Below are 22,094 nucleotides of genomic sequence, written 5' to 3' on the forward strand. Positions count from 1 at the left end.
GAAGACACAGAGCATGAAGTGGCTGCTGACTGGGTTGAGGCAGGGACCACAGGATGAGAGGAAGGGACAGTCTGACAGGTGTAAAGATGGAGAACGAACAGGGCTTGGTAATTAATTTGAAGTGGGGCCTCAGGTTTCCCATCGGGGAAATGCGATGAGCACTGACCACTTTAACCAGTTAGTAACCCCGTCTCTGTCGTGCAATCCCATACCCTCCCCACAGTCCATCCCCTCCCCTGGGTAGGGTCCAGGTCAAGTGCAAGGCCAGACGCTGAGGGGGCTTGGTCAAGTCTGCAAGCGCCAGGGACCAGAGCTGGGCATCCTTACCAAGCCCGCCCTGGGAGAGCTTGTGGGGCTGAGGCACAGCTCGGCTGAGCTGTGCTGATGGGATCGTTTGTCCCCTCAGGCAGGGTGGGGCCTGGGCTCCTCTGGCAAAGGAGGGACCAGCCCAGACCCTCAGTTCCTGGGAGCAGATGGTTCCTCCCTGTTTTGTCCTCCTCAGCCATGCCTTCCAGCGGCTGGAATGGAAGAGAAGCGCCTTGGGAACGGTGCTGGGCACAAGGGCAGGCCCAGGGCCAGATGCTGGTGCCGCAGGCATTCCACCCTCACCAGCTGAGTGTCCTTAGGAATCATGAATCCAGCTGCGCAGCAGCAGGGCTGAGGCTAGGACCCAAAGATTCTGTCTCCCACACCTGACATCCATCCCAAGACCCAGAGAGCTGTGTTTATCTCGGGAGCCGGATGCCTCTCTTCTCTGGGCCTCAGTTTCCTCAGCTGCTAAATGGGTGTGAAGGAGGAGAGGAGAGAACTCGGGAAGCTCTAAGGCCCCCCTCCCCATTCTGAGATGGGAGGGCCTACGCAGCCCAGGCAGTTGGAACAACTCATCCTTCCAGACTCCTCTGAGTCTCCATCTACCAAAGCCACACCCTTGCTTCCCCTGGAGCGGAGGGTCAGACTAATGAGGCAGGCTTGGGAACAGGTTCAGGGGTAGAAGACCCCTGTAGACTCTACAAGGCTGTAGACCAGCCTTTCAGCTGCTCTGGGCCTTGGATTTTCATCTGTGTTCTGAGAACCTGACCCCTCCAATCTGTCTTTCTAGCATGATGGCCGTCAAGGCTGGTGGAGGGGTGTGCAGAGGAGGGGTGAGAGGCTGCTGTGAGCCAGGCATCCAAGGCCCCTGATTTGGCCCTACCACCAGCTGGCCCTGCAGCCTCCCTGTCCCAGCCACTTCAGGCTACTGTCTCTGACCTGAACTCTAACCACATCCAATCCATCCTCCATCCAGCAGCACAAGGAACCTCCTAAATCTCAACTCTGCTCACCCCCCTGCCCTGCTTTACAAACCATCGAGGGCTCCTTGGCTGACGCCCACCATGCAGAGGCCAAATTTGTAGCCTGGCATTTGGGTGAGGCCTGTTGGGACCTAGCTCTGTTGACCTCTCTGCCTCACCTCCTGCAAACACGAACACTTGCAGATACCCGTGCCCTCCTATCTCTAGCAGGTCTGTCTGTGGGGAACAACACCCTCCGCTTCTTTGTCCACAGTCCATCAAAGAATCACTTCCTCCAGGGAGCCTTCCTTGATAACCCAGGCAAGAATAGGGGCCTCCTTTGTCTTCCCAGAGACCCCCTCATCTGTCTTTCCCACCCGCTGAGGCTTTTCAAGGACGAGGTCCAAAGCCCAGTGAAGTCCCTGCACATTTTAAGGCTCCCTGCAAACGCATGGGAAATGAACGAATGAGTGAATGAGTGAGTGAGTGGGTAAATAAGCAAAGACTGAAAGTGAGGCCATTTCTAAGCTGGTCTGTGATAAAATTTTGAGTGATAATAAAAGCCCCACTGAGTGAATACCTGCTTGCACCAGATTCTGGGCTGGGCGTTCTAGATCATTCCTGCATTTGAGCCCCAACAGTACTGTGAGATGGGTATGGTTATCTCTATTTTATAATGAAGGGCACTAAAGCTCAGAGAGCTAGAGTCACTGTTTATAAGCTGCAGAGCCAGGGTGGAAACCAGGTCTGCCAAGTACCAAGATCTGCAGAGGGAGCAGTGATGGGTGGCAGAGGGGTGCGGATGCCAGGAATGGACATTGGGCTCTCACTGACCTGGACCCCACCCAGGGGTAGGGGTAGGTTGCGGAGAGTGTATGGGACTGACTTGGAGAATTGGAATTAATGGGCTTGAAGAATTCTGGGTTTTCCAGGGAGCTCTGAGGAGAGACCCATTCGGGAGTGGACCCTCGTATTTTGTATGATCAGGAGTGATGCCGGGGGATAGCTGGGCGAGCTTTGTGCCTCCCACCCACACCTGCCCCATGATCGACAGCCCATCCTATTCTGTGATACAGACAATTGATGTTTTCTCAAACCCATATCATGGGCTATGCAGAGGTATCAGTCCTCTCACCTACCCCCTCCAGAATCACCCAGTTCCCACCTAAACAGATGTTCTGGAGGTGCCATGCCTATCCCGAGCTCCACCCCAAATTCTCAGCAGAGTCCAGGCCTTTTTCTGGAAGCCACAGAGGTGGCTCCCCTCCCCCAGTCCTGCACCAGCCTCAGCAGGGGCGACGTCAAACAGAAGTGGCTTGTTTTTTTCCAAACGTCTATTGCATCAAGGTCACTTCTGAGATTGAGATTTGCTTATGATGGAGCTCAGACAGTCACAGGCTCCCAGCCTCACCTAGAAGGACAGGGTGCCCAACGCTCTCCCCTGAGCTGGGCCCAAAGACTCCCTGCTCTACCCTGCCCTCGGGTAGGGGTGTGAGAAATGGGGGCAAGGAGGGAGGAAGTAGAGGCAGAGCAGCAAGGACTCTTTCAGAAGCTTGATTGTGAAGGGAGGAAGAAGACACAGCTGGAGAGGCACAGGGTCAAGGAAGAGGTGCTGCTAAGGTGAGAGGTGAGGATGGAAAGTGTTGTGGGCTGAGGGGTGGAGCTGGCAGGGGGTGGGCATCCACACAGGAGGAGGTGGCCTGAGGCATAGGAAGAATGAGGAGAGAGGGAAGCAGGCTTGGATTTATTTAGATGGCCAGGAAGTTGAAGGGGGGCCCCTCGGAAAGGCCTGCCTTTGCTCTGAAGTATGAGTTGAGGGCTATTGGGATTGAGGGTAGGCCTGACAAGAAAGATAGGGCAAAGTCTTGGACAAGAAGGGAGAGGGGCCGCTCTGGGACAGGTGAAAGTTTGGGAGCCCAGCCAAGTGGGGTGGCAACCAGTTTGTGGGGCCTCAGGGCCCTGGGCTGAGTCACATTCCTCCATCCACACTCAGCTCTGTAGTGCAGGGCTGAGCAGGCTGCTGGTACCAGGAATGAGGGATACAAATGGATGGGCTGTGTTCTCAGGAGTCTGGGGTCCTGGGGTGGAGGTCCAGGCTGGCAAAGGAAGGGAGAGGGGCCAAGAAGGTGCTGGCCCAGGGTGCTGGAGGCCTCCAAATCAGAGGCCCTGGTGCACAGGGAGTGATGGTGTGCAGGCTTGGAGGCTGGAGGCTCTTGGGGGAAAGCAGGGCCAGTGTAGGGGTTTGGGGAGATGGAGACCTTGGACAGGGCAGGAGGGAGAGGCAGGCAGTCCAGGCCCACCAGGCCATGTCCTGTTCACCCTTCTCCGCTGGGACTGCTCACAGCCTGAATCTCACACACACAACCAGTTAGAGGCAGCCCCACAGGTCTCTATCGGCCCCTAATCTCCAATAAACACATGTTGCAAGTACCAACTGCAGCTTGCGATAAAACACAGCCTTGAGCCAAGTCCCCTATGCCCCCAGTCAGATTTCTGTCCCTATATCTTCTCTGTTCTTGAGCTACCCCTAGAAATTCATCTATCCACCCATCCATCCATCCATCCATCCATCCATCCATCCATCCATCCATCCAACAAATACTTTATAGAGTACCTACTATGTGTCAGGCACCATCCTAGGCATTGGGGTTGCAGTAGTGAAGAAAACATGAAAACCCCTGCCCTGGTGGAGTTTATGTTCTGGTGGGAGGAGGCAGACAATAAGCAAACAAATAAAATAATACATTTAAATCTGGTACATGCTTCCCTGTCCAATAAACCATTGATGTCTCAGAAAAAAAAAAGAAAGAAAAAAAAGAAAAAGATGGTACATGCTAAGGAGAAAAATACAGCAGAGGCGGAGGCGTGTGTGTGCTAGTGGGAGGTTGCAATTTTCACTAGAGTGGAGGGGGAGGGCCTCACCCTGAAGATGTTGTTTGAGTGACCACCTGAAGGGGATGAGGTCTGTCCTGTGTTTTTCATACACACTCCACACACAAAAACGTGCTCCGTGGCAGGACCCCCTGTGCCACCCGCTGACCCCTCCACATGACACCCTGAGCCTGGCAGCTGCCCTGACTTTGATCTATTCCCCCCAGGCCACCTCTCAGATGCCCACAATGTGCTGCTCCTCCCACACTGGGTTGGCCACACATGGGGGCCCCAGTGCCACATGGCTGACATCTGAAGGTGAGGGAAGAGACCATGCCCCCCTCACAGCCCCCAGGCAGGGAATGAGACAGGACGGAGGAAAAGGGCTCTGTCCTCAGGTTTGGAAATGGTTATGGCCTCCTGGCCTCATGCCTGGTTTCTGGGCTCCGCTACTAGGTTCCCTGGGCCTGGACGTGACTGGACTTGCTCATGGGAATGAAGACCAGCTGATGAATGGGACAGTCTCTGCAGGATGTCCTAGGGGGTTGAGGGCAGCCAAGTTCTGGGGCCCCAGAGGCAGGTTGGACTACAGAACAGAAGCAGTGATGGGGCAGCTCTCAGGACTTGGAATGGCAAAGCATATGTCTCACTGAGCTTTCTCAAGGTGGAATTCAGTGGCCTGGGAGAGAAGGGGTGAGCTCCCTGTCATGGGACATATGTGAGCAGGGGCCAGACAAGCCTATCGAAGAGGCTTCAGGGAGCCTCCCTTCTCTGAGGGGTTGTGGAGAGCTCTGGGTCAGGTGCTCTTAAGGCCTCTCCGGCCCGAGGATCCAGATCTCAGAGCCTTGTCATTGACCCGGGGCTCTGGGGTCCAGTTGAGTCTCTTGTGTCTGCCAGGTGGGCTCCGCTACCAGAGATGGTCAGAGCAGGGTGAAGGCAGAGGGCTGCCTTCTGTGGGCAGTGAGGGGTCTTCTGAGATTTTCTCTGCACCTAAACCTTGCCTGTGAGAGCTGTGGACATGGTTGCCTACCTTGGGGGCTTCAGTATCTGTCTGTGAAATGGGTAGGACCATGATCCACAGTGAACACTCAGGCAGTGTTGGTGGCCTGCCCTTCCTGAGGGTCAGGGGCTGGGGGTCACGAGAAGTCTCAGAGGTGCTATTCCTGTAGCCGTGACCTTCATTCCCCCTGACGCGTATTCTATGTCGTCAGCCAAGCCAAAAATTTGCTTTGCTTTATTTTGTTTTATTTTGCCAGGCAGCACCAAGGACAGAGCCCTGAGGCTCATCTTTACAGACGAGGTCCACTCATTCTACATTTCCCAGTGTCTCTTGGGAGCTGCAGCCTGTGCTGGTCTCTGGGACCACAAAGGGAAAGCAGACCTTGTCCCAAATTCCTGACAAAGAGAAGGGAGGGAGTCTGGCTGACATCGCCCCTTGGGCTGTTCTTTTCTGCCCTGATGCCCAGTCCCCATTCCTTTGTCCTGTCTCAGGACACTGTGTTCCCGAGACACAGGGTGGCATGGTGGATTTACTGTGTACTTTGGGGAAGCTCCTGATCTCTCTGGCCTCAATTTTCCTGTAGGGAAATGTCATCTCTCTTCCTGAGCATGAACTTTATCATTATTCAGAGCCGTGTCTTAGTCCTGGCTCACCACTGACTCACTGTGTCGCCTTGGGCAAGACACCAGCCTTCTCGAAGCCCAGTTCCTTGTCTGTGAAATGGGGATAAACAGGCCACCACACAGGGCTAGGAGTGAAAGAGATCCTGCCGCAAAAGCACTTAGCTCAGTGGATGGCACTTGCTGGGTAGCCAAGGAACTGTAGCAGTGAAGTTGTTCAGAAAAATGAGGCTTGTGGAGGTGAAATGACTGCCCCAGGATCACACAGCAAGTGGGTGATGGATCTAGGACTAGACCCTGGATTTCTAGCTTTCTAGTTGCCTTCTCAGGAGCTACTGGGATGACACAGTGGTTACCCTGGAAGCTGATGGAAGAGGGGCTCTCCCCATGGAAAGTGAATTGGGGAGCTTCCCTGGCTGCCCCGTGGAAGCCAGGCTTGACCTGACAGTCCCTCAGTCCCTACCTGCCCCTCTGCTGGTGACCTCCAGGTTCATTGCCAGTTCCAGCCTCCACTGCATGGATATTAGGGTTCTGAGGCCAAAGCTGTAAAGATGGGCTGTTGAAAGCGGAAAGGGGAGGAATGGGGACACAGGACTATAGGCAGGACTCCTGATTTCAAGTGACAATCCTAGGCCAAACAGATTGAGGCAAAAAGGGAATTTGTTAGCTCATGCCTTCAAAAAGTCCAGTGAAAGGTAAAGCTTCAGGTACAGCCGGAAGCAGGTGCTCAATGGTGTTCTCAGGAACCTGCGTGTTCCCACCTCTCAACTCTGCCATCCCTTGGCTTTATTTTGGACAGTCTCCTCCCTGGTGGTAGTATCTTCAGTTCGTAGGACAGTTAGCCTGGCTGCAGCAGCCTACCAGCTTACGTCCTACCAGCTTTGCAAACTCAGTGGGAAACCTGTCTCCTTCCCAGTGTTCCAACAGAAGCTCCAGAATTTGAGGCGCCCAGTGAAGGTTGCCCATCCACCCCTGAGCTAGTTACAGGGCTTGAGGAGCCCACTCTTGTCTCATTGGCAGACCTAGGTCACCACAGGCCTACCTCTCCCAGATCCTCAAGACTCCAGGAGAGGAACTTCCCTGGCGGTCAGGTGGTTAAGACTCCGTGCTTCCACTGCAGGGGGAGAAGGTTCGACCCCTGGTCAGGTCGGGGAACTAAGATCCCATATGCCATGCAGCATGGCCAAAAAGTTAAAAAAAAAAAAAAAAAAAAGACTCCAGGAGAGGAAGGAAGGGAGGCCATCATCATGAAGGGGGTCTGGGAAGTGGGTGGGAGAAATGACAGAGGAACAATGATGGCCTGCAGGACAGGACAGAGAACTGGACCCAGGCCATCTCTTCCCCAGCGGACTGGAGCCTGGTTATCTGGGAGGATGGGCGGGTTTTGAAGGCACCAATGGAGGCTGTCAGCCAACTGTACTCCTTGCAGCTAAACAGCAGGGTCTTTCTTGAAGGGGGATCCAAATGGCACACCTCCATGGGGAGATTTAAAAAATGGGGCAGCCTGGGGCTCCAGGCAAGGAACCCTCTCACACTAGCTCCAGGGAAGGGGGTTTATTGGAAGGTCCTGGGATCTCCCAGGACCCTGGGTGGGAGCTGCTACAGCCCCATGGGCATGGACTTGGAAAGCTGGCCATTATGGACTCTCCTGCTGACAGGGGCTGCCCTGTCACAGCTGTTCTCTGGGGCCCTGTGCTCTGTCCCACAGTTCCTCACCCCGAGGCTGACCTGTGACTTCTCAGCCCTGGGCCCACCAGGTCACCGTGATCTCAGACCTCCTTATACACATGCCTAAGAGAGAACCTCTTGCTAACTTTGCCAGGCCTCAGCTTCCTCATCTGCAAAGTGGGAATTGTAACTGTGAAGAGTAAATGAGATATGGCATGTGAAGTATATTTTTTTAATAAATTTATTTATTTTTTATTTTTATTTTTGGCTGCACTGGGTCTTTGTCACTGTGCGCGGGCTTTCTCTAGTTGCAGCAAGTGGGGGCTGCTCTTCATTGCGGTGCGTGGGCTTCTCATTGTGGTTGCTTCTCTTGTTGCAGAGCATGGGCTCTAGGCATGTGGGCTTCAGTAGTTGTGGCACGTGGACTTAGTAGTTGTGGCTTGCGGGCTCTAGAGCGCAGGCTCAGTTGTTGTGGTGCACGGGCTTAGTTGCTCCGCAGCATGTGAGATCTTCCCGGACCAGGGCTCGAACCCGTGTCCCCTGCATTGGCAGGTGGATGCTTAACCACTGCGCCACCAGGGAAGTCCCCATATGAAGTATTTTTGCACAATAAAAACATCTGTCCAGATTGTGATGGGGATTACATGAGCTCACGGATGGGCAACTGGGGCCTGTGCATAGTAGAGCCGCAGGAGATGCAAGTTTCCTCTTTGCTCAACCTGTGGAGGCCAGAGAAAAACTGGCAGGTTCGACCCCTGGTCAGGTCGGGGAACTAAGATCCCATATGCCATGCAGCATGGCCAAAAAGTTTTCAAAAAAAGGGAGTGATGGCGTGCAGGCTTGGAGGCTGGGGGCTCTGCAGCCTCAACCCCCAAATTCCCCAAGGCTGCAGCTTCCCCTTCCTTGTACTCAAAATGACTGTTTCAGTTCCAGCTTGAACTCCTTCCTGTTGAGCAGGAGGCAAGAAGGGGAAGTGGAAAAAGAAAAGAGAAATCAAGTCTCCCTGTGCCCTCCTACTGCCAAGTTTGCCTGCCTTAGTGGCCAGCCTGACACCACAGGTGAGACCGAAACTCCTCCAGGAGTTCCCTGGGTGCCTCCCTGGGGCACCCTGTTCCCTGGGTGCCTGGGAGGCACTGGTCTCAGGAATCTAGCCGTTTATCTGGTGGCACCTCAGGCACCGAGAGGGTAGGTGGCTCACCCTGGGTCACACAGCAAGTCGGTGATGCATCCCGGCCTGTCTGACTCCTCAGAGGAAGGAAGCCTGGTCTTGGTCTCTGTCATCCTGTGCCCTTGCTGCTAAGCTTAGAAGCAAGGGGCAGACAAGGGGGTTTCCAGATCTCGTTACCCAGAAGGCAGTCAGGCCAAAGTTAGGAGGTCTCTTCCCACGTCCAGCCTGGTCTGAGTTGGTTCTTGGCCAGCTGGCAGGCGATGGCTCAGACTTCCAGCTGCTGCCTCTGGTAGTCAGGCCTCTTCATCCCTTCCAGATAAGAGGGCCTTGGGGTGGGGTTTGGGATGGAGTGAGGCTGCCAAGTCATCTAAAGGGGTATCCTGAGACCACAGGATCCAAGCAGCCCAAGGAGCTTCAACCCCTATCAGTTCTTCCTCATGTCTAAACTTAATTGCTTCTGCTATAGGCAGAAACAAACCCTATGCGCTGTTGCCTGAATTGAAAAAAGGAAATGGCAGAGGTGGGGTGAGGGATTTCAGTGTTTCCGCTGAAGGTGTGCCTGGAGTGGAGATGGACGGTGAAAGCTTGGTGTCAGGGAGACGCTCCCCAGGCCTCTCCCTCAGCCAGATAGGGCTCAGCACTGGCGCTACGCCCTGCCCATGTCCCCAGTGGCTCCTGAGAGCCCAGGTGAGGGATCTGAGAACAAGGCTTGAGCTTATCCAGGCATAAATGGGAGAAAGGCTGGGGAGTGGGTCAGGAGGAACTGAGGTTGCTCAGTGCCAGCCGCAGAGGGGAGGACCCTGCGGTCTGGAGACCTGCCCCCAGCCCTCATCTTAGGGCTGCTGTCGGAAGGCGCGAGGCTGGCCATCCTGAGCAATCTCCTGGCGCCATCTCATGGCCAAAGGCCCTGAGTTCAGGGAAGACACTCCCCGGGGAATTCTCTGGCTTGACCATCTAAGCATGGGTTTGGGGGCAACAATGGGGAAGGTGGCTGTAGAGTGAGAAGGACCTTGTTGAAATGCCACCAGTCTCGCACACCTTGGGAAACTCACTAGCCTTCCTTCCTCGATAAAATGGAGAGAATAATCTCAACCACTACCAGCCCAGAACTGCAGATAAAACATCCGGCACAGGGAAGGCACTTAAGTGAAGGACACCTGGCGCTGAGGACTTGGAAATCAGTGGAGGCTGGGGTGGACTGAGGGAGCCCAAAGCTGGGCCTGGAATTGATTCATTCAGTTAACAAATGTCTGGGAATTCCCTGGTTGTCTAGTGGTTAGGACTCTGCACTTTGACTGCCTAAGGGCCCAAGTTCAATCCCTGATCCTGCAAGCCGCGCGGTGCGGCAAAAAACAAAAAACCATTTATTGAGTATTTATGGTGTACCAGGGCCGCTCACATACATGGTTTCAGTTAATTCTTACAACAGCCTATGTAGTAGGGTACCAATGATCACTCTCATTTTACAGATTAGAAAACTACAAGGAAGGATAAGTGAGATTATTTAGAGAAGGTGAGTGAGAGCATCCCAGGCAGAGGAAACAGCATGTGATAGGTCCAAGGGCTGGAAAGCCTGGTGGGGAAGGCTGAGGCTGGGCTGGGAGCCCTGGCAGGCTTGGGAGCAAAGCAGTGGCACCTGGGCTCTGCTTGAGGTTTTATGACAGGCCACCCCCGTCAGGCTTCCCATCTTGTCCCCTCTTCGCACAACTCATCCCATGCTCTGGCTGCAATATTTATTCTTCATTTCTCGCACAGGGTAGACTCGTTTCCTACCTCTGTGCCTCCTGCCTGGGATGCCCTTTTCATTCTTTTTATGTGTCCAAGTCACCCCAGCCCAGTAAAGCCCAGCAGTAGACATGCCTTCTCCAGGAGCCCTTCCAGGTGTACCCATGTCCCCTAAGACCTGAGCTCTCCCTTCAGGGCCCCATCCAGATGGCAGGAACTGAGACCCAAGCCCTACGCTGGGGCTGACCTCTTCAGCAAGTCCTCGGACCTGCTCCCATGCTTGGGACAGACACCCCGGTGGGGGTGACCACAGGAGGTTGTCCTGGGAACCCAGCAGAGAACTGGCTGCTGGGATGAAGGCCAGGCCTCCTTGCCCTCCTGAGCCCTAGCACAGCGCAAATCAGACCAGGAGGTCCACACTCTCAGCAGGCACAAGCGACCTCCTAGCACAGACTTGAATAAGCAGTAGGTGGCCAATCCATGCACAACTGACCAAGTGCTTACCAGCAGTTCAAACCTGAATTTTCTCAGTTTGTTCCAAACTTTTGGCCCCACCTCGGTTCCTCAATCCCCTTGCCTGTAAAATGGGTTTGGGAGTGAGATCGGTGCTTATACCTTAGAAGGTAGAAAGAGTCCTCCCTCCCTTTGGCAGGTCACCCTCACAACATACTGGTGGCCAGTATGACCACATTGTACTGAGGGGGGTCAGAGAGGGGGAGGGGCTTGTCCAGAGTCACAAAGTAAGTAGGTACCAAGGTAGAACAAGAACCTGGGCCTCGAACTCCCTGGGCAGTGATCTTTTCCTGTACCATTCTGTCCCTATTTGCCTCAGCTACTCCAAATGAAAGCCCACCTCCTCCAGGTCAGCCCCTGAGTACTCTCTCCACCACTGGAGCTGCCCCCCTTGGGACAGCAAGGAGCCACATCTCCTCCTCTGGTTGTCCTAACAGCTCTGAGTCCTGGTGCAGTAGTGCGGAGGGGCCTGGGAGGGGCTTGGCACAGGCAGGGAGAATGCACCCAGGTGAGTTCTCAGGCATCAGCTCTATCCCCACAACCCACGCCCCTCACTCCCAGGGAGCTCTGGGCCTGCAGTGTCCAAGGAAACAGTGACTGCTAAGTGGGGAAATGTGGGAAGATCACGCTTGTGGAAAAAAGGAGAGAGGGAAGGAGGGAGGGAGAAGGTGGCTGAATAAGTGAGTGCATAAGTGGATTGCCACAGAGAAGAATGGACAGGTCGGTGAATGAGCTACTGAGTGGATGAAGAAAGGAGGGATGGATGGAGGAGTGACTAGGAAAACGGCTCTGGGTATTATAGCTAAAGAGAGACCAACAGTTCTTTAATCACCAAACTACCCATCTGATAGATGGATAGACTGAGAGAGGGCTGAGGAGAAAGGAAGCTGCTGGGTCTGTGGGGCTGGCCTTAGAGCAGCAGCCTCTGGTCCTCCCCCACCTCTGTCTGCCTCTTCATCACCCGCTTTCGTCTGCTGGGGTGGGGATGTTTCCAGGAAGAAGATCTTTCCTCTGCCTCCTCACTCCTTAGATTCAGTTTCCGCTAGGCATTGGTGTTGAGGGTGATGCGGTGGGGGGAGGCCCCCGCAGGGGCTATTTCAATCGGAGACAGCCCTGCCAGGAAACAGAGGAAGCTGCCCTGTCGGAGGTGTTACAGCCTGGGCTCAGGGCATGTCTGGCCTCCCCTTGACCCAGGGACAGGAGGCTGCATGTAAGTGTTGGCACATCTCGGGGCCGTGGGCCAGGGTGGGTGGGGGAGGGGGGCAGGCAGGCTGGGTCCAGCGCTGACCTAAAGGAGGTCCACAGATTTGGGAGGTGGGCAGAGAGGAAGGGACTCCACCCAACTGGGGGATCAGAAAAGACAGAAGTAAGATTAGATCTGGAGCTTGGTGGACACTTAGGGTTTTGACAAACAGAGATGGGTTAAATGGCATTTTGTGTGACGGGAACAGCAAAAATGGGGAAACCCGAGAGGAAGTCTGGATCTCTGGCCATGAATGGCCGTGTGTCTTGAGAACAGTGTGGCAAGAGAGGAAGGGGCAGAGTGAAGTACGTCATCTGGGGTACTTCAGATGAGGCTGGAGGGCTCGGCAGGGAGCTTGACTGTCAGGACAAGAGTTTGAGCTTTTCTTCAAAGGGCAGAGGGATACAGGGAAGGATGTAGTCAGAGCCACCAGCTAGAAAGCCCTCCACCGCAGGCAGAGCAGCTGGAGCCCAGGAAGAGGCTGGGGTCTGAGCTGGTCCAGGGCACAGGGCCCAAGAGTGAGTGACAGGTGTGGGAACTCGAAGGAGTGTCAGCTGCTGCCCAGAGGCAGGGACGACACGAGCCCTCCCTGGGACCAGCTCTTGCCGGGAAGTGGGAGAACAGCTCACCACTCCTAGGTCCTCAGAAGGCGAGTGGATCGGGAAGCCAGTGTGACCTTTCCTGGAGCAGACCTGAAGGCTTGCCTGGATCCCCTAGAGCAGCCCCTGCCTCCTTCCGGGAGGGCCAGTCTCGCCAGGGAGTGCGAGGCAGAAAACACCTGGAAACTGCAGTCGCCTGAGGCAGAGGGCTCTCTCTCAGGGTGGTGTCCAAGGGCGACAGACCTCCCCAAAGGGGGGGTGGGCGCAGCACAGTTCCTTCCACCTGCTCTCCATCCTCACCATAACCTTCTATCCTAGCACGCTGCTCTCCTCTCAGGCCCTGCCTGCGCCCTCTTCCTCCTCACCTGGGCCCCCCCCTGGGGGCCTCACACCTCTCTCCATCCATGGAAATCTTCCTCAACCACCAGGGACTTGCTCCGTCTTTCATCCTCCTCTGAAAAGTTTCTTCCATCCCGTGGCTCACACTGGTCTCCCCCCTCAGACTAGCATATGTATGTGTATATGAATGTGTGTATGTGTGTGCATATATCTGTATATGTGTCTATCTACATCTACATCTGTACACTATGCCACATGCAATGAGCAAGTAGTGTGGACCCATTAAATGTTTGGCGTGTGAAAACGAAGAATGAATGCATGAATGAAAGAATGGCTGGAACAAACAAATGAAGAGATGAATGAACTTTCTCTTGCCTGTACTAATCTTGGCTTCTTGGTGACAATGGGGGGACTGCTGCCTCCTCTTCTGGCCTCTACCTCATGCTTAACTGCTTAGCTGGGTGCCCAGCACTCCTGCACATGGACAGGAAGAATCTTTGATAATTAAAGGTGTTGTAGCATGTGGGTTACAGACTAGAGAATCCAAACATCATCATTTTGCAGTTGCCCCGAATCTGGGTAAACTATTTTCATCAAAATCAAATTTTAAGTTGGGAGAAATTAGTTTGAGGAGTTATGTTTTGCTCTAATTAACTTTTTAAAATCTCATAACTTTATTTAGCAGGTATATTCACATTAAGAATAGCTCACCTTGTACCGGGGGTAAGGGGTGCGGGAGGAATAAGTTGGGAGACTGGGATTGACATATACACACTACTACATGTAAAATAGATAACTAATAAGAACCTACTGTATAGCACAGGGAACTCTACTTAATACTCTGTAATGGCCTATATGGGAATAGAATCTAAAAAAAAAGAGTGGATATATGTATATGTACAACTGATTCGCTTTGCTGTACCCCTGAAACTAACACAACATTGTAAATCAACTATACTCCAATTTAAAAAAAGAAAAAACGAATAGCTCACCTTACCCTGTGCTAGGCACTGATCCTCACAACAACCCTATGAGGCAGGTACTATATTATCCCCTTTTATAGGTGTGGAAGCCGAGCATAGGGGTTCGATAACGGGCCTAAGGCCGGTAAGCTTACATGTGGCAGAGCTGGGATTTGAACATGGGCGTCTGGACCAGAGCCCTTATACTCAGCTTCAACCCTCTGTCACCTTCTGAGTGCATTTGCAGGACTTCATGTTTTTTTCTGGGCCTCAGTTTTTCCCATCTGTAAAATAGGGAGAGGGGGTGATTTGACTCACTATCCCAAAGGCTTCCAGGACCATTGGATTTAAGTTGTGAATTCTCTCTGGACACCAGTAAATATGGAAATGCAAGTTGGGAGGTGAGTATCAATAAGTCAGACTGATCCCACCAGGGAAACTCTTGAGGCATTTGTGCTGCTGGCTTCCCCAAAACCTAGCTTGAAGGGATGAGTGGACAGATGAGGTGTAGGATACAATGGCATGGCATGGCATTTATTAAGCACCTACTGAATATCAGGTCTATGACAGTTTTACTGATAAGGACACAGGCCCAGAAAAGGCAAGCAACCTCCCCTTTGTAGAACAGCATAGAAGTAGGGGAGCCAGCATTTGAACCTGGCCTGCCTAGCTCTGAAGCTAGATTTATAACCTCTATACTTCATGTCCATGGGTCACACTAAGTTGCCTCCTCTTAGTCAGTTGGGTTCTGGTTCTGGCTCTGCTTCTAACTCACTAAGATTGAGCGGTCAGTGCCCCTCACTGTGCCTGGATTTCCCTCTCTGTAAAGTAGCTGTGGAGTTGGTTGGTCCCTCAGCCATTTGCCTTCGGGGGAAGCGGTTTTCACTCTTGCCACCAGGGGGCGTTGTGGCCCTAGTGGCTCAGCCAGACACGCCTTTGTAGCCAAAAGTCCAGTGGAAGGATTTAGGGAACTCCTAAATCACCTCCTTCCCCCATTCTACAGATAGGAAGACTGCAGCCAAAAGAATGACCATGGCTTTGGAAGGTGGAATCCAGGCTGAGGAGGTGGGCACTGTCCTTAGCTCAGAAGTGTGGACATTCTACTCATGCTGATTAATTAATTACCAGGGCCTTCCCTGCCCTGGGCCCCAATTTTGGGCTCTCAGATACAGAGAGGCACCAGACCCGGCACTTCTCCTCAGGAGCTTCGCAGTCTGTGGGGAAGAGATAGACAAGCAGGCCCACCATGACCACAATCTCCAAACTCCAGGGAGCCCAGGGAAGCCCTGCATAGCATGATTTAGTGCCTCTAACCTTATGGCATCCTGACATATGACATATAACCTTATGACATCCTGAGGTGGGTACATCAATCCCCCATTTTTCAGATGGGAAAACTGAGACTCAGATAAGGTACATCATATCACTCGCTCAAGTTCACACAGCTAGTAAGTAGCAGAGTTGGGATTCAAACCAAAGTCTGTCAATCTTCACTTACAGAGGAGACATTTGACTAGGGTTTTGAAGGATGAATAGAAGTTCACCAAGAAGGTTGGTAGGAAGTGAATATTACAGCAAGAAAGTGGATTGGATTTCTCCCAAGCTTGAGCTTTATAGTATTCCAGGTTTCCTTAAAGTGAGGGCTGTGGAGGGCTTCCGTGGGGTGGTGAGTATCAGAGATGGTTCAGGTGGGGAGATCAAGGCCCAGAGAGGGACAGGGGCCTACTGGGTGGTCAATGAGTGTGGCCACTGACAGATTGTATGTTGCTTCCCCAGCATCTCTGAATGTAGGAAGTCCAGTTGAACAGCCATGGAATGGGACAATGACACAGGCCAGGCCCTGGGCTTGCCGCCCACCACCTGCGTCTACCAAGAGAACTTCAAGCGGTTACTGCTGCCGCCCGTGTACTCGGTGGTGCTGGCAGCCGGCCTGCCACTGAACGCCTGCGTCATTGCCCAGATTTGCACATCCCGCCGGGCCCTGACCCGCACGGCCGTGTACACCCTGAACTTGGCCCTGGCGGACCTGCTGTATGCCTGCTCCCTGCCCCTGCTCATCTACAACTATGCCCAAGGCGACCACTGGCCCTTCGGAGACCTCGCCTGCCGCCTGGTCCGCTTCCTCTTCTACGCCAACCTACACGGCAGCATCCTCTTTCTTACCTGCATCAGCTTCCAGCGTTACCTAGGCATCTGCCACCCTCTGGCCCCCTGGCACAAGCGTGGGGGCCGCCGGGCTGCCTGGCTAGTGTGTGGGGCTGTATGGCTGGCCGTGACGACCCAGTGCCTGCCCACAGCCCTCTTTGCTGCCACAGGCATCCAGCGTAACCGCACGGTCTGCTATGACCTGAGCCCACCTGCCCTGGCCACCCACTACATGCCCTATGGCATGGCCCTCACAGTCATCGGCTTCCTGCTGCCCTTTGTTGCCCTGCTGGCCTGCTACTGCTGCCTGGCCCGTCGTCTGTGCCGCCAGGACGGCCCAGCAGGGCCTGTGGCCCGGGAGCGGCGCAGCAAGGCAGCCCGCATGGCTGTGGTGGTGGCAGCTGCCTTTGCCATCAGCTTCCTGCCTTTCCACATCACCAAGACAGCCTACCTGGCGGTGCGCTCTACGCCTGGCCTCCCCTGCCCTGTGCTGGAGGCCTTCGCGGCTGCCTACAAGGGCACACGGCCCTTCGCCAGTGCCAACAGTGTGCTGGACCCCATCCTCTTCTACTTTACCCAGAAGAAGTTCCGCCAGCGGCCACATGAGCTGCTACAGAAACTCACAGCCAAGTGGCAGCGACAGGGTCGCTGAGTCCACTGGGGCAGGACACGTGGAGTCTGGGCAACCATTGTGTTTGCCACTGTGGCTGGGGCATCAAAAGCTCCACCAGCCCCAAACCATGCAGAGAATTAGAGCTTAGCTCAGCTGGGCATAGAGACCCCCCCCGACCCCAAAACTTCACCAGCAACTATTTATTAAGCCCTTTTTCTGAACCAGGCCCTGTGGGTACAGAGAGAGACAAGCCTGGGCCTGGTTCTCCAGAAGGTCTCAAGAAGCCGTGGAGAGTTGGGGAGAGAGTTAAGCTGCTCACAAAAATATAGTACGGCATGTACTGTAACTGAGGAGTATGCTGCATACTTTGGAGTCACCAATAAAGGGAATAAGAGAAGATGGGAGGGGTAAGTGAGAGCTTCTGGGAAGGGCCATTTGAGCTGGGTTTTGAGGGATGAATATGAGATCTCTGGGGAATGTGCTGTGTTCCATTCATTCATTTGGTCCTCTCTGCTCCTTGTCCTCATCTCCACACACTCCCGCCCCACCCCCGCTCACTACTCCTCCATTCCTTATTCCCTCCTCCCAGATCTCAGTTTTCCTCCTGTGGAACAATGTGGCCAGCCCATGGCTGCTAGTATGCCACACAGACCCAGTACTGGCAGAGCCAGCCATGGCAAAGGGAGCGTTCCACCTTAGAAGGTTAGAGCGGAGAGAGGAAAGGGCAGAGGGACAAGGCAGGGAGGGGAAGGACTGTACAACTTCTTCAGCATTTTTCTTTTAGCCCTGCCTAATCTCCAAGGCTCTTCAGCCAAGGAGGGCTCTGCAGGAGTTCAACTCCACAGTAATGTCTGAGGTGTGCTTGCCGCTGGTAGAGGAAGGGGGCAAACCAGGCCCCGGCCCATCCTGGGAATCCATTGAAAGTGTCCTTGCTGGAGAGGCTGACAATTTGGACAGAAGGCAGTTTGATTCTTTGGGTCACAGCGAGGTAGATGTGTGGGGACATCAGAAGACAGACTAGTTCTTAGTCCCCATACAGTGCAATGCTGTGCCAAGCAGTCCAGGTGTTACCCATCTTGCATCTGAGACCAGGCTCTTCAGCTGCCTGTCACGGGGGAGTAAGAGATGGGGGAGCAGAAGGCAGAGGGCCTCCGCCAACAGCCCAGGCTGAGCGCGGCAGCCAGTCCCAGATGACTGTCCCAGCAGGATGCCAAGAACTGCGACCCCTTAGTTACTTTTCCAAGAGTGGAAATTGTGGGCCGCAGGTAAATTCCATTCCCAGCTTCCCTTGCAAGGCAGAATAGCATAAAGGGTTCAGACCCCAGAGCCAGTTCACCTGGGTGTGTATCCTGGGTCTATCATTTCTAGCTGTGTTACTCTGGGGAAGTTATTTAACCTCTTCATACCTTAACTTCCATAACTGTAAAGTGGGAGTAATAATGGTACCTATTTTGTAAAGTTGTGAGGATTAAATTAACTAATATGTGCAAAGCACTTAGAACAACGCCTGGAACATAGTAGGCATGCAATGAATGTTACTGTTATAATGGTTTCGCCTTTTGCTCACACAAGTTCCTCTAGGGTCTGTCTCTAGGAATAGGCATAGGAGGTTTCTAAACAAGGAGCTTTAAGCAGGGGAGGTTGCAAGGGTTTTTCTTCCTCCTTTAGCTAGGAGGCAGCTAGTCTTTTAAGAAAAAAAAATTCAGCACACTTTTTTGAGAATAAGAGCCATAATCCATGAGCCCCATCTGTTCCTATAAGAAGGAAAAAATCATTTATTACATGCCAGGACCAGGGAGGGATTCCAAGCACCATTTGAGGGGCTCGAATTCCTCTTTCCCTTTCCCCTCCTTTTGTTCTTTTCCTCTTCCTCACCGCCCTTCTCCCTTCTCACTTTAACCCAGAGCACTCTCAGTGATGGAGGGGCAGGGCAGGGGCTTACTCTGGGAAGGTCTGCTTGCTGGCATGGGGACAGAGACGACACAGACATGGGTGGAGTGCAGTGAGGGGCAGGAGGGACCAAAGCGGTTGCGGAAGACTTCCTGGGGGAAGGAGCGGTGCAGCTGGGTCTTAAAGGATAGATGTAATTACACTGAAGGAAAAAGGGTAAGGGTGTTCCCTGGTGCAGGGAACAGCACAAACAAAGGCATGGAGGCTGCCGGAGGAAGGATAGGCGGGGCTGTGGCCTGATATAAAGCTGGAGGGTTAGCAGGGCTAGAGAGGAAAAGGCTGCCGGCCAGGGAAGCACTGGGGAGCCACAAGGACAGTAGTGGCCATAGGCCGGGCTCTGTGCATTCTGGGAACCATGCAACGTGTGGTATACTCATTTTCTCATTTAATCCTTGTAATACCTTATAATGGGGAAGCTGAGACCCGGATGTGGGAACTGACTTACCAAGGTCACACAGCCTTTCTCTAACCCAAATACTAGATCCTCCCCTGCTTCACCCTCCCTTCCCTCCCCTTTCCTTTCTTCACCTGACTTCCAAGTGCCCACCTGCCCCACCCAGTCCTAGTAACTGGGGACCCCTAGGAAGTTGTGCCAACCACAATGTCAATTCTCTTTTAGTTAGGCACAGTCTCCTAGGATGAAAACTTCATTTCCTAGCCTCTCTTGCAGCTAGGTGTGGCCAGATAAATTACTCCTGGTCCATGGGATATAAGCCAAATGCCCTAAGGCAGTTTAATATGGGAGGAGGGAATGTCTTTAAGAGACAGGTGGTGTCCGGCCTCCCTTCCCTTCTTGTTGCTTACATTGTGACATCACAGCTGGAGCACCATCTTGGAACATGAAAAGCAGCTTGCGTTTCTGACCATTCCAGTTTGGGGTCACCTGAATCCAGACTTTTGCATGAGAGAGAAATAAATGTCTACCTTTTTTAAGCCACCAGTTTTTCAGGCCTTTGTTACCCACAGCCAGAACTAATCCCTTTACTCAGTATGCCTACTGAGATGGTGGACCTCGGTGGAGGCCAGGCAGTGTCATGGACTGGAAGGGGGACAAGGTCCAGCCTGGTGTGGAGGGCTGAGGCCTCCACCTAAGTAGGAGCTAGGAGTCAACAGGGTCTGGAGACACCAGGAAGGCTTCTTAGAAGAGTGGCAAAGCCTGGGGAGTGCTCATCCCACTTTTGGCTTGAAGCTGAGGGAGTGGATGGGCTTCCTGAGGAAGAGAGTAAGAAGAGAGGGCCTGGATAGAGTCCTGGGAACTCTAGCATCAGGGCGCTGGGAAGGAGGAGGAGCCGGAGAGGTAGAGGGTCAAAGCCTGGGGTTTCGGAATGATGGTGGCATGATGGCGCAGTGGAGGTAGGTGAGTCAAGGAGCAGTTGGAGGGGAAGAAGTGGAGATGCTGGGTGGGGAAGAAGAGAGGAAGATTCCAAAGGAGGCCAGGCCCAGGGAAGGAGCTTCCAAGACAGGAAACCCGTGAGTGTTGGCTGCTGGAAGTTGATGACAGGGAGTCAGAGGGGCAGGGCCAAGATGGGGGAGCCAGAGAGTCAGGAACCAGGGTTTGTCTCAGGAGACTTCCATGCCAAGCAGGAAAAGCCCAGGGGCACTGGATCTGTCCTAGCGAGGATGCTGCTGGCTCCTCCCTCCAGCTCAGACCCAGGCCAACCCTCAGAATCCAAGGGCTGGGGGTGCAGACAAGGAAACAGTTCATCCAGCAAACAACATTTATTGAGCACCTACTGTATGCCAAGCATCATGCTGAGCATTGGGTCCCTGCCCTCAGTGAGCTCCTAGCCTGATGGAGGATGGCAATAATGAAATAAACACATACATATCTGGATCATTACAACCAGGAAGGAGAGCTCAGAAGAACATAAAGAGGGCCAGGGGACAAGGAAGGTGTCACTAAGGAGACAAAAAGCTCCTGGAATGGTCAGGGACCAATAGAGGCTGAGGACCAGGGGAGCCTTGACCCAGCTTGAGGTGAAGAGAAGGTTTCTTAGCTGAGGACTTTGGGCCTCAGTGCAGAAGGGCTGTTTCTGACTCTGACTTTGAACAAGCCCCCTTCACTTCTCTGAGCCTCTGTTTCCTTACCTGTAAAATAACGTTAATACTACCAGCCCTCCCTATGCCCCCAGAGGTATGGAGTGTGGAAAAGTTAGGGCATAATTTTCATAAAGTACAAAAGAGTATTATAACCCAAGAGAAGAATGGGCAGGAGACACAAACAGGCACTTCACTGAAAAGGAAACACATCATCAAAAAACATAGAAGAGGTATTCGACCCCAGCTTGACAATGCCTCTCCAACGTTGAACAACAGCATAGCTGTTGCTCCAGCACTTCTGCGCATGTGCACGTGAAGTCACGCACAACACTGAGCTGCACTGTTCACAGGCACGAACAGCTGGAACTGCCCAAATGCCCATCCATGAGAGAGTGGATGAATACACTGTGCTATATTCACACATTGGAATGTTAACACACAGCCAGAATGTACTATACCGACATGCAAAGTGGATAAATCTTAGCAGTATATTAAGTACAAAGAAATCCCAAAAAATTATACACAGCAAGATGCCCTTTTTATAAAGTTTTAAATAACTAGAATGAAAATATATACTTTGAAGGAATACACAGATGCACTAAAACTATATGAAAAGGAAAGCAAGGGAATGCTGAACACAGGAGGTGACGGTAACCGTGGGTGGCGGGAAAGCAGCAGGAGAATGAGTGGTGGGAGAACTATATAATGAGATATAGAACATTGTAAAGGCCCTAGTTGTTTTGTTTTTTGATGGGAATCAATTAAATAACTGGTAAGAATGTGTCATGAATAAAAGGTTACAAATAATCCAATTCTGTGCACTTGAGGCCTAATTATACAGGAAAGGGGACCATCTCGGGTCAATTCTGTTTGACTTTGGAACGGAGTTAGGAGCCAGACTCCCCCTAAGACAGCTCCTGTCCAGAGCTCATTGCTTCTTGGAGTCCCCTCACTCCTCATCTTTCTCCCTGGTAAGTGCCTGAGGCCCATCATTGGCATTGACTGTGACCATCACAATCTTCCTATCTTCATTTCCCCAAGGGATTCTACAGCCCTGATATTGCTGGGTCACCACAACTCACTGGGTAGATGGGTTATTGTTTTCATTCCCCTTTCACAGGTGAGGAGCCTGAGGCCCAAAGGGAAAGAGCAACATGCTGAGGGCCACCTGTCACATCTGTGAGGGTGCCTGCACTGGGCCCGGCTTAGTGTTGCTGTCCGCCCTGGCACCCAGTGCTTCCAGACCCCTTCTAGATGAATATTCTGAGGGTTAAAAACACCCAGGCCCTCTCTGTGCCTGGAAGATGACTTTGTCTCATCCTGAATCAGAAGGGGCTGGTGCGGGGAGCACTCATGACATCTGTAAG

At 53.0% G+C, this 22,094-nt stretch overlaps 1 protein-coding gene across 3 annotated transcripts in view; it reads left to right on the top strand.

Moving 5' to 3' along the window:
* P2RY6 (pyrimidinergic receptor P2Y6) overlaps positions 1 to 21,539 on the top strand; it is a 59,126-nt gene extending 37,587 nt beyond the window's left edge. For all 3 annotated transcript variants that reach the window (XM_067750271.1, XM_067750272.1, XM_067750273.1), the window contains exon 2: positions 15,756 to 21,539. In XM_067750271.1, coding sequence (XP_067606372.1) covers positions 15,790 to 16,776 — 987 coding nt within the window. In that variant the 5' untranslated portion in view covers positions 15,756 to 15,789 and the 3' untranslated portion in view covers positions 16,777 to 21,539. The remainder of the gene's footprint in view (positions 1 to 15,755) is intronic.
* The last annotated feature ends 555 nt before the right edge of the window (positions 21,540 to 22,094 follow it).

This window comes from Pseudorca crassidens, chromosome 9 (assembly GCF_039906515.1).
Source record: "Pseudorca crassidens isolate mPseCra1 chromosome 9, mPseCra1.hap1, whole genome shotgun sequence".
In the NCBI taxonomy this organism is placed as follows: Eukaryota; Metazoa; Chordata; class Mammalia; order Artiodactyla; family Delphinidae; genus Pseudorca; species Pseudorca crassidens.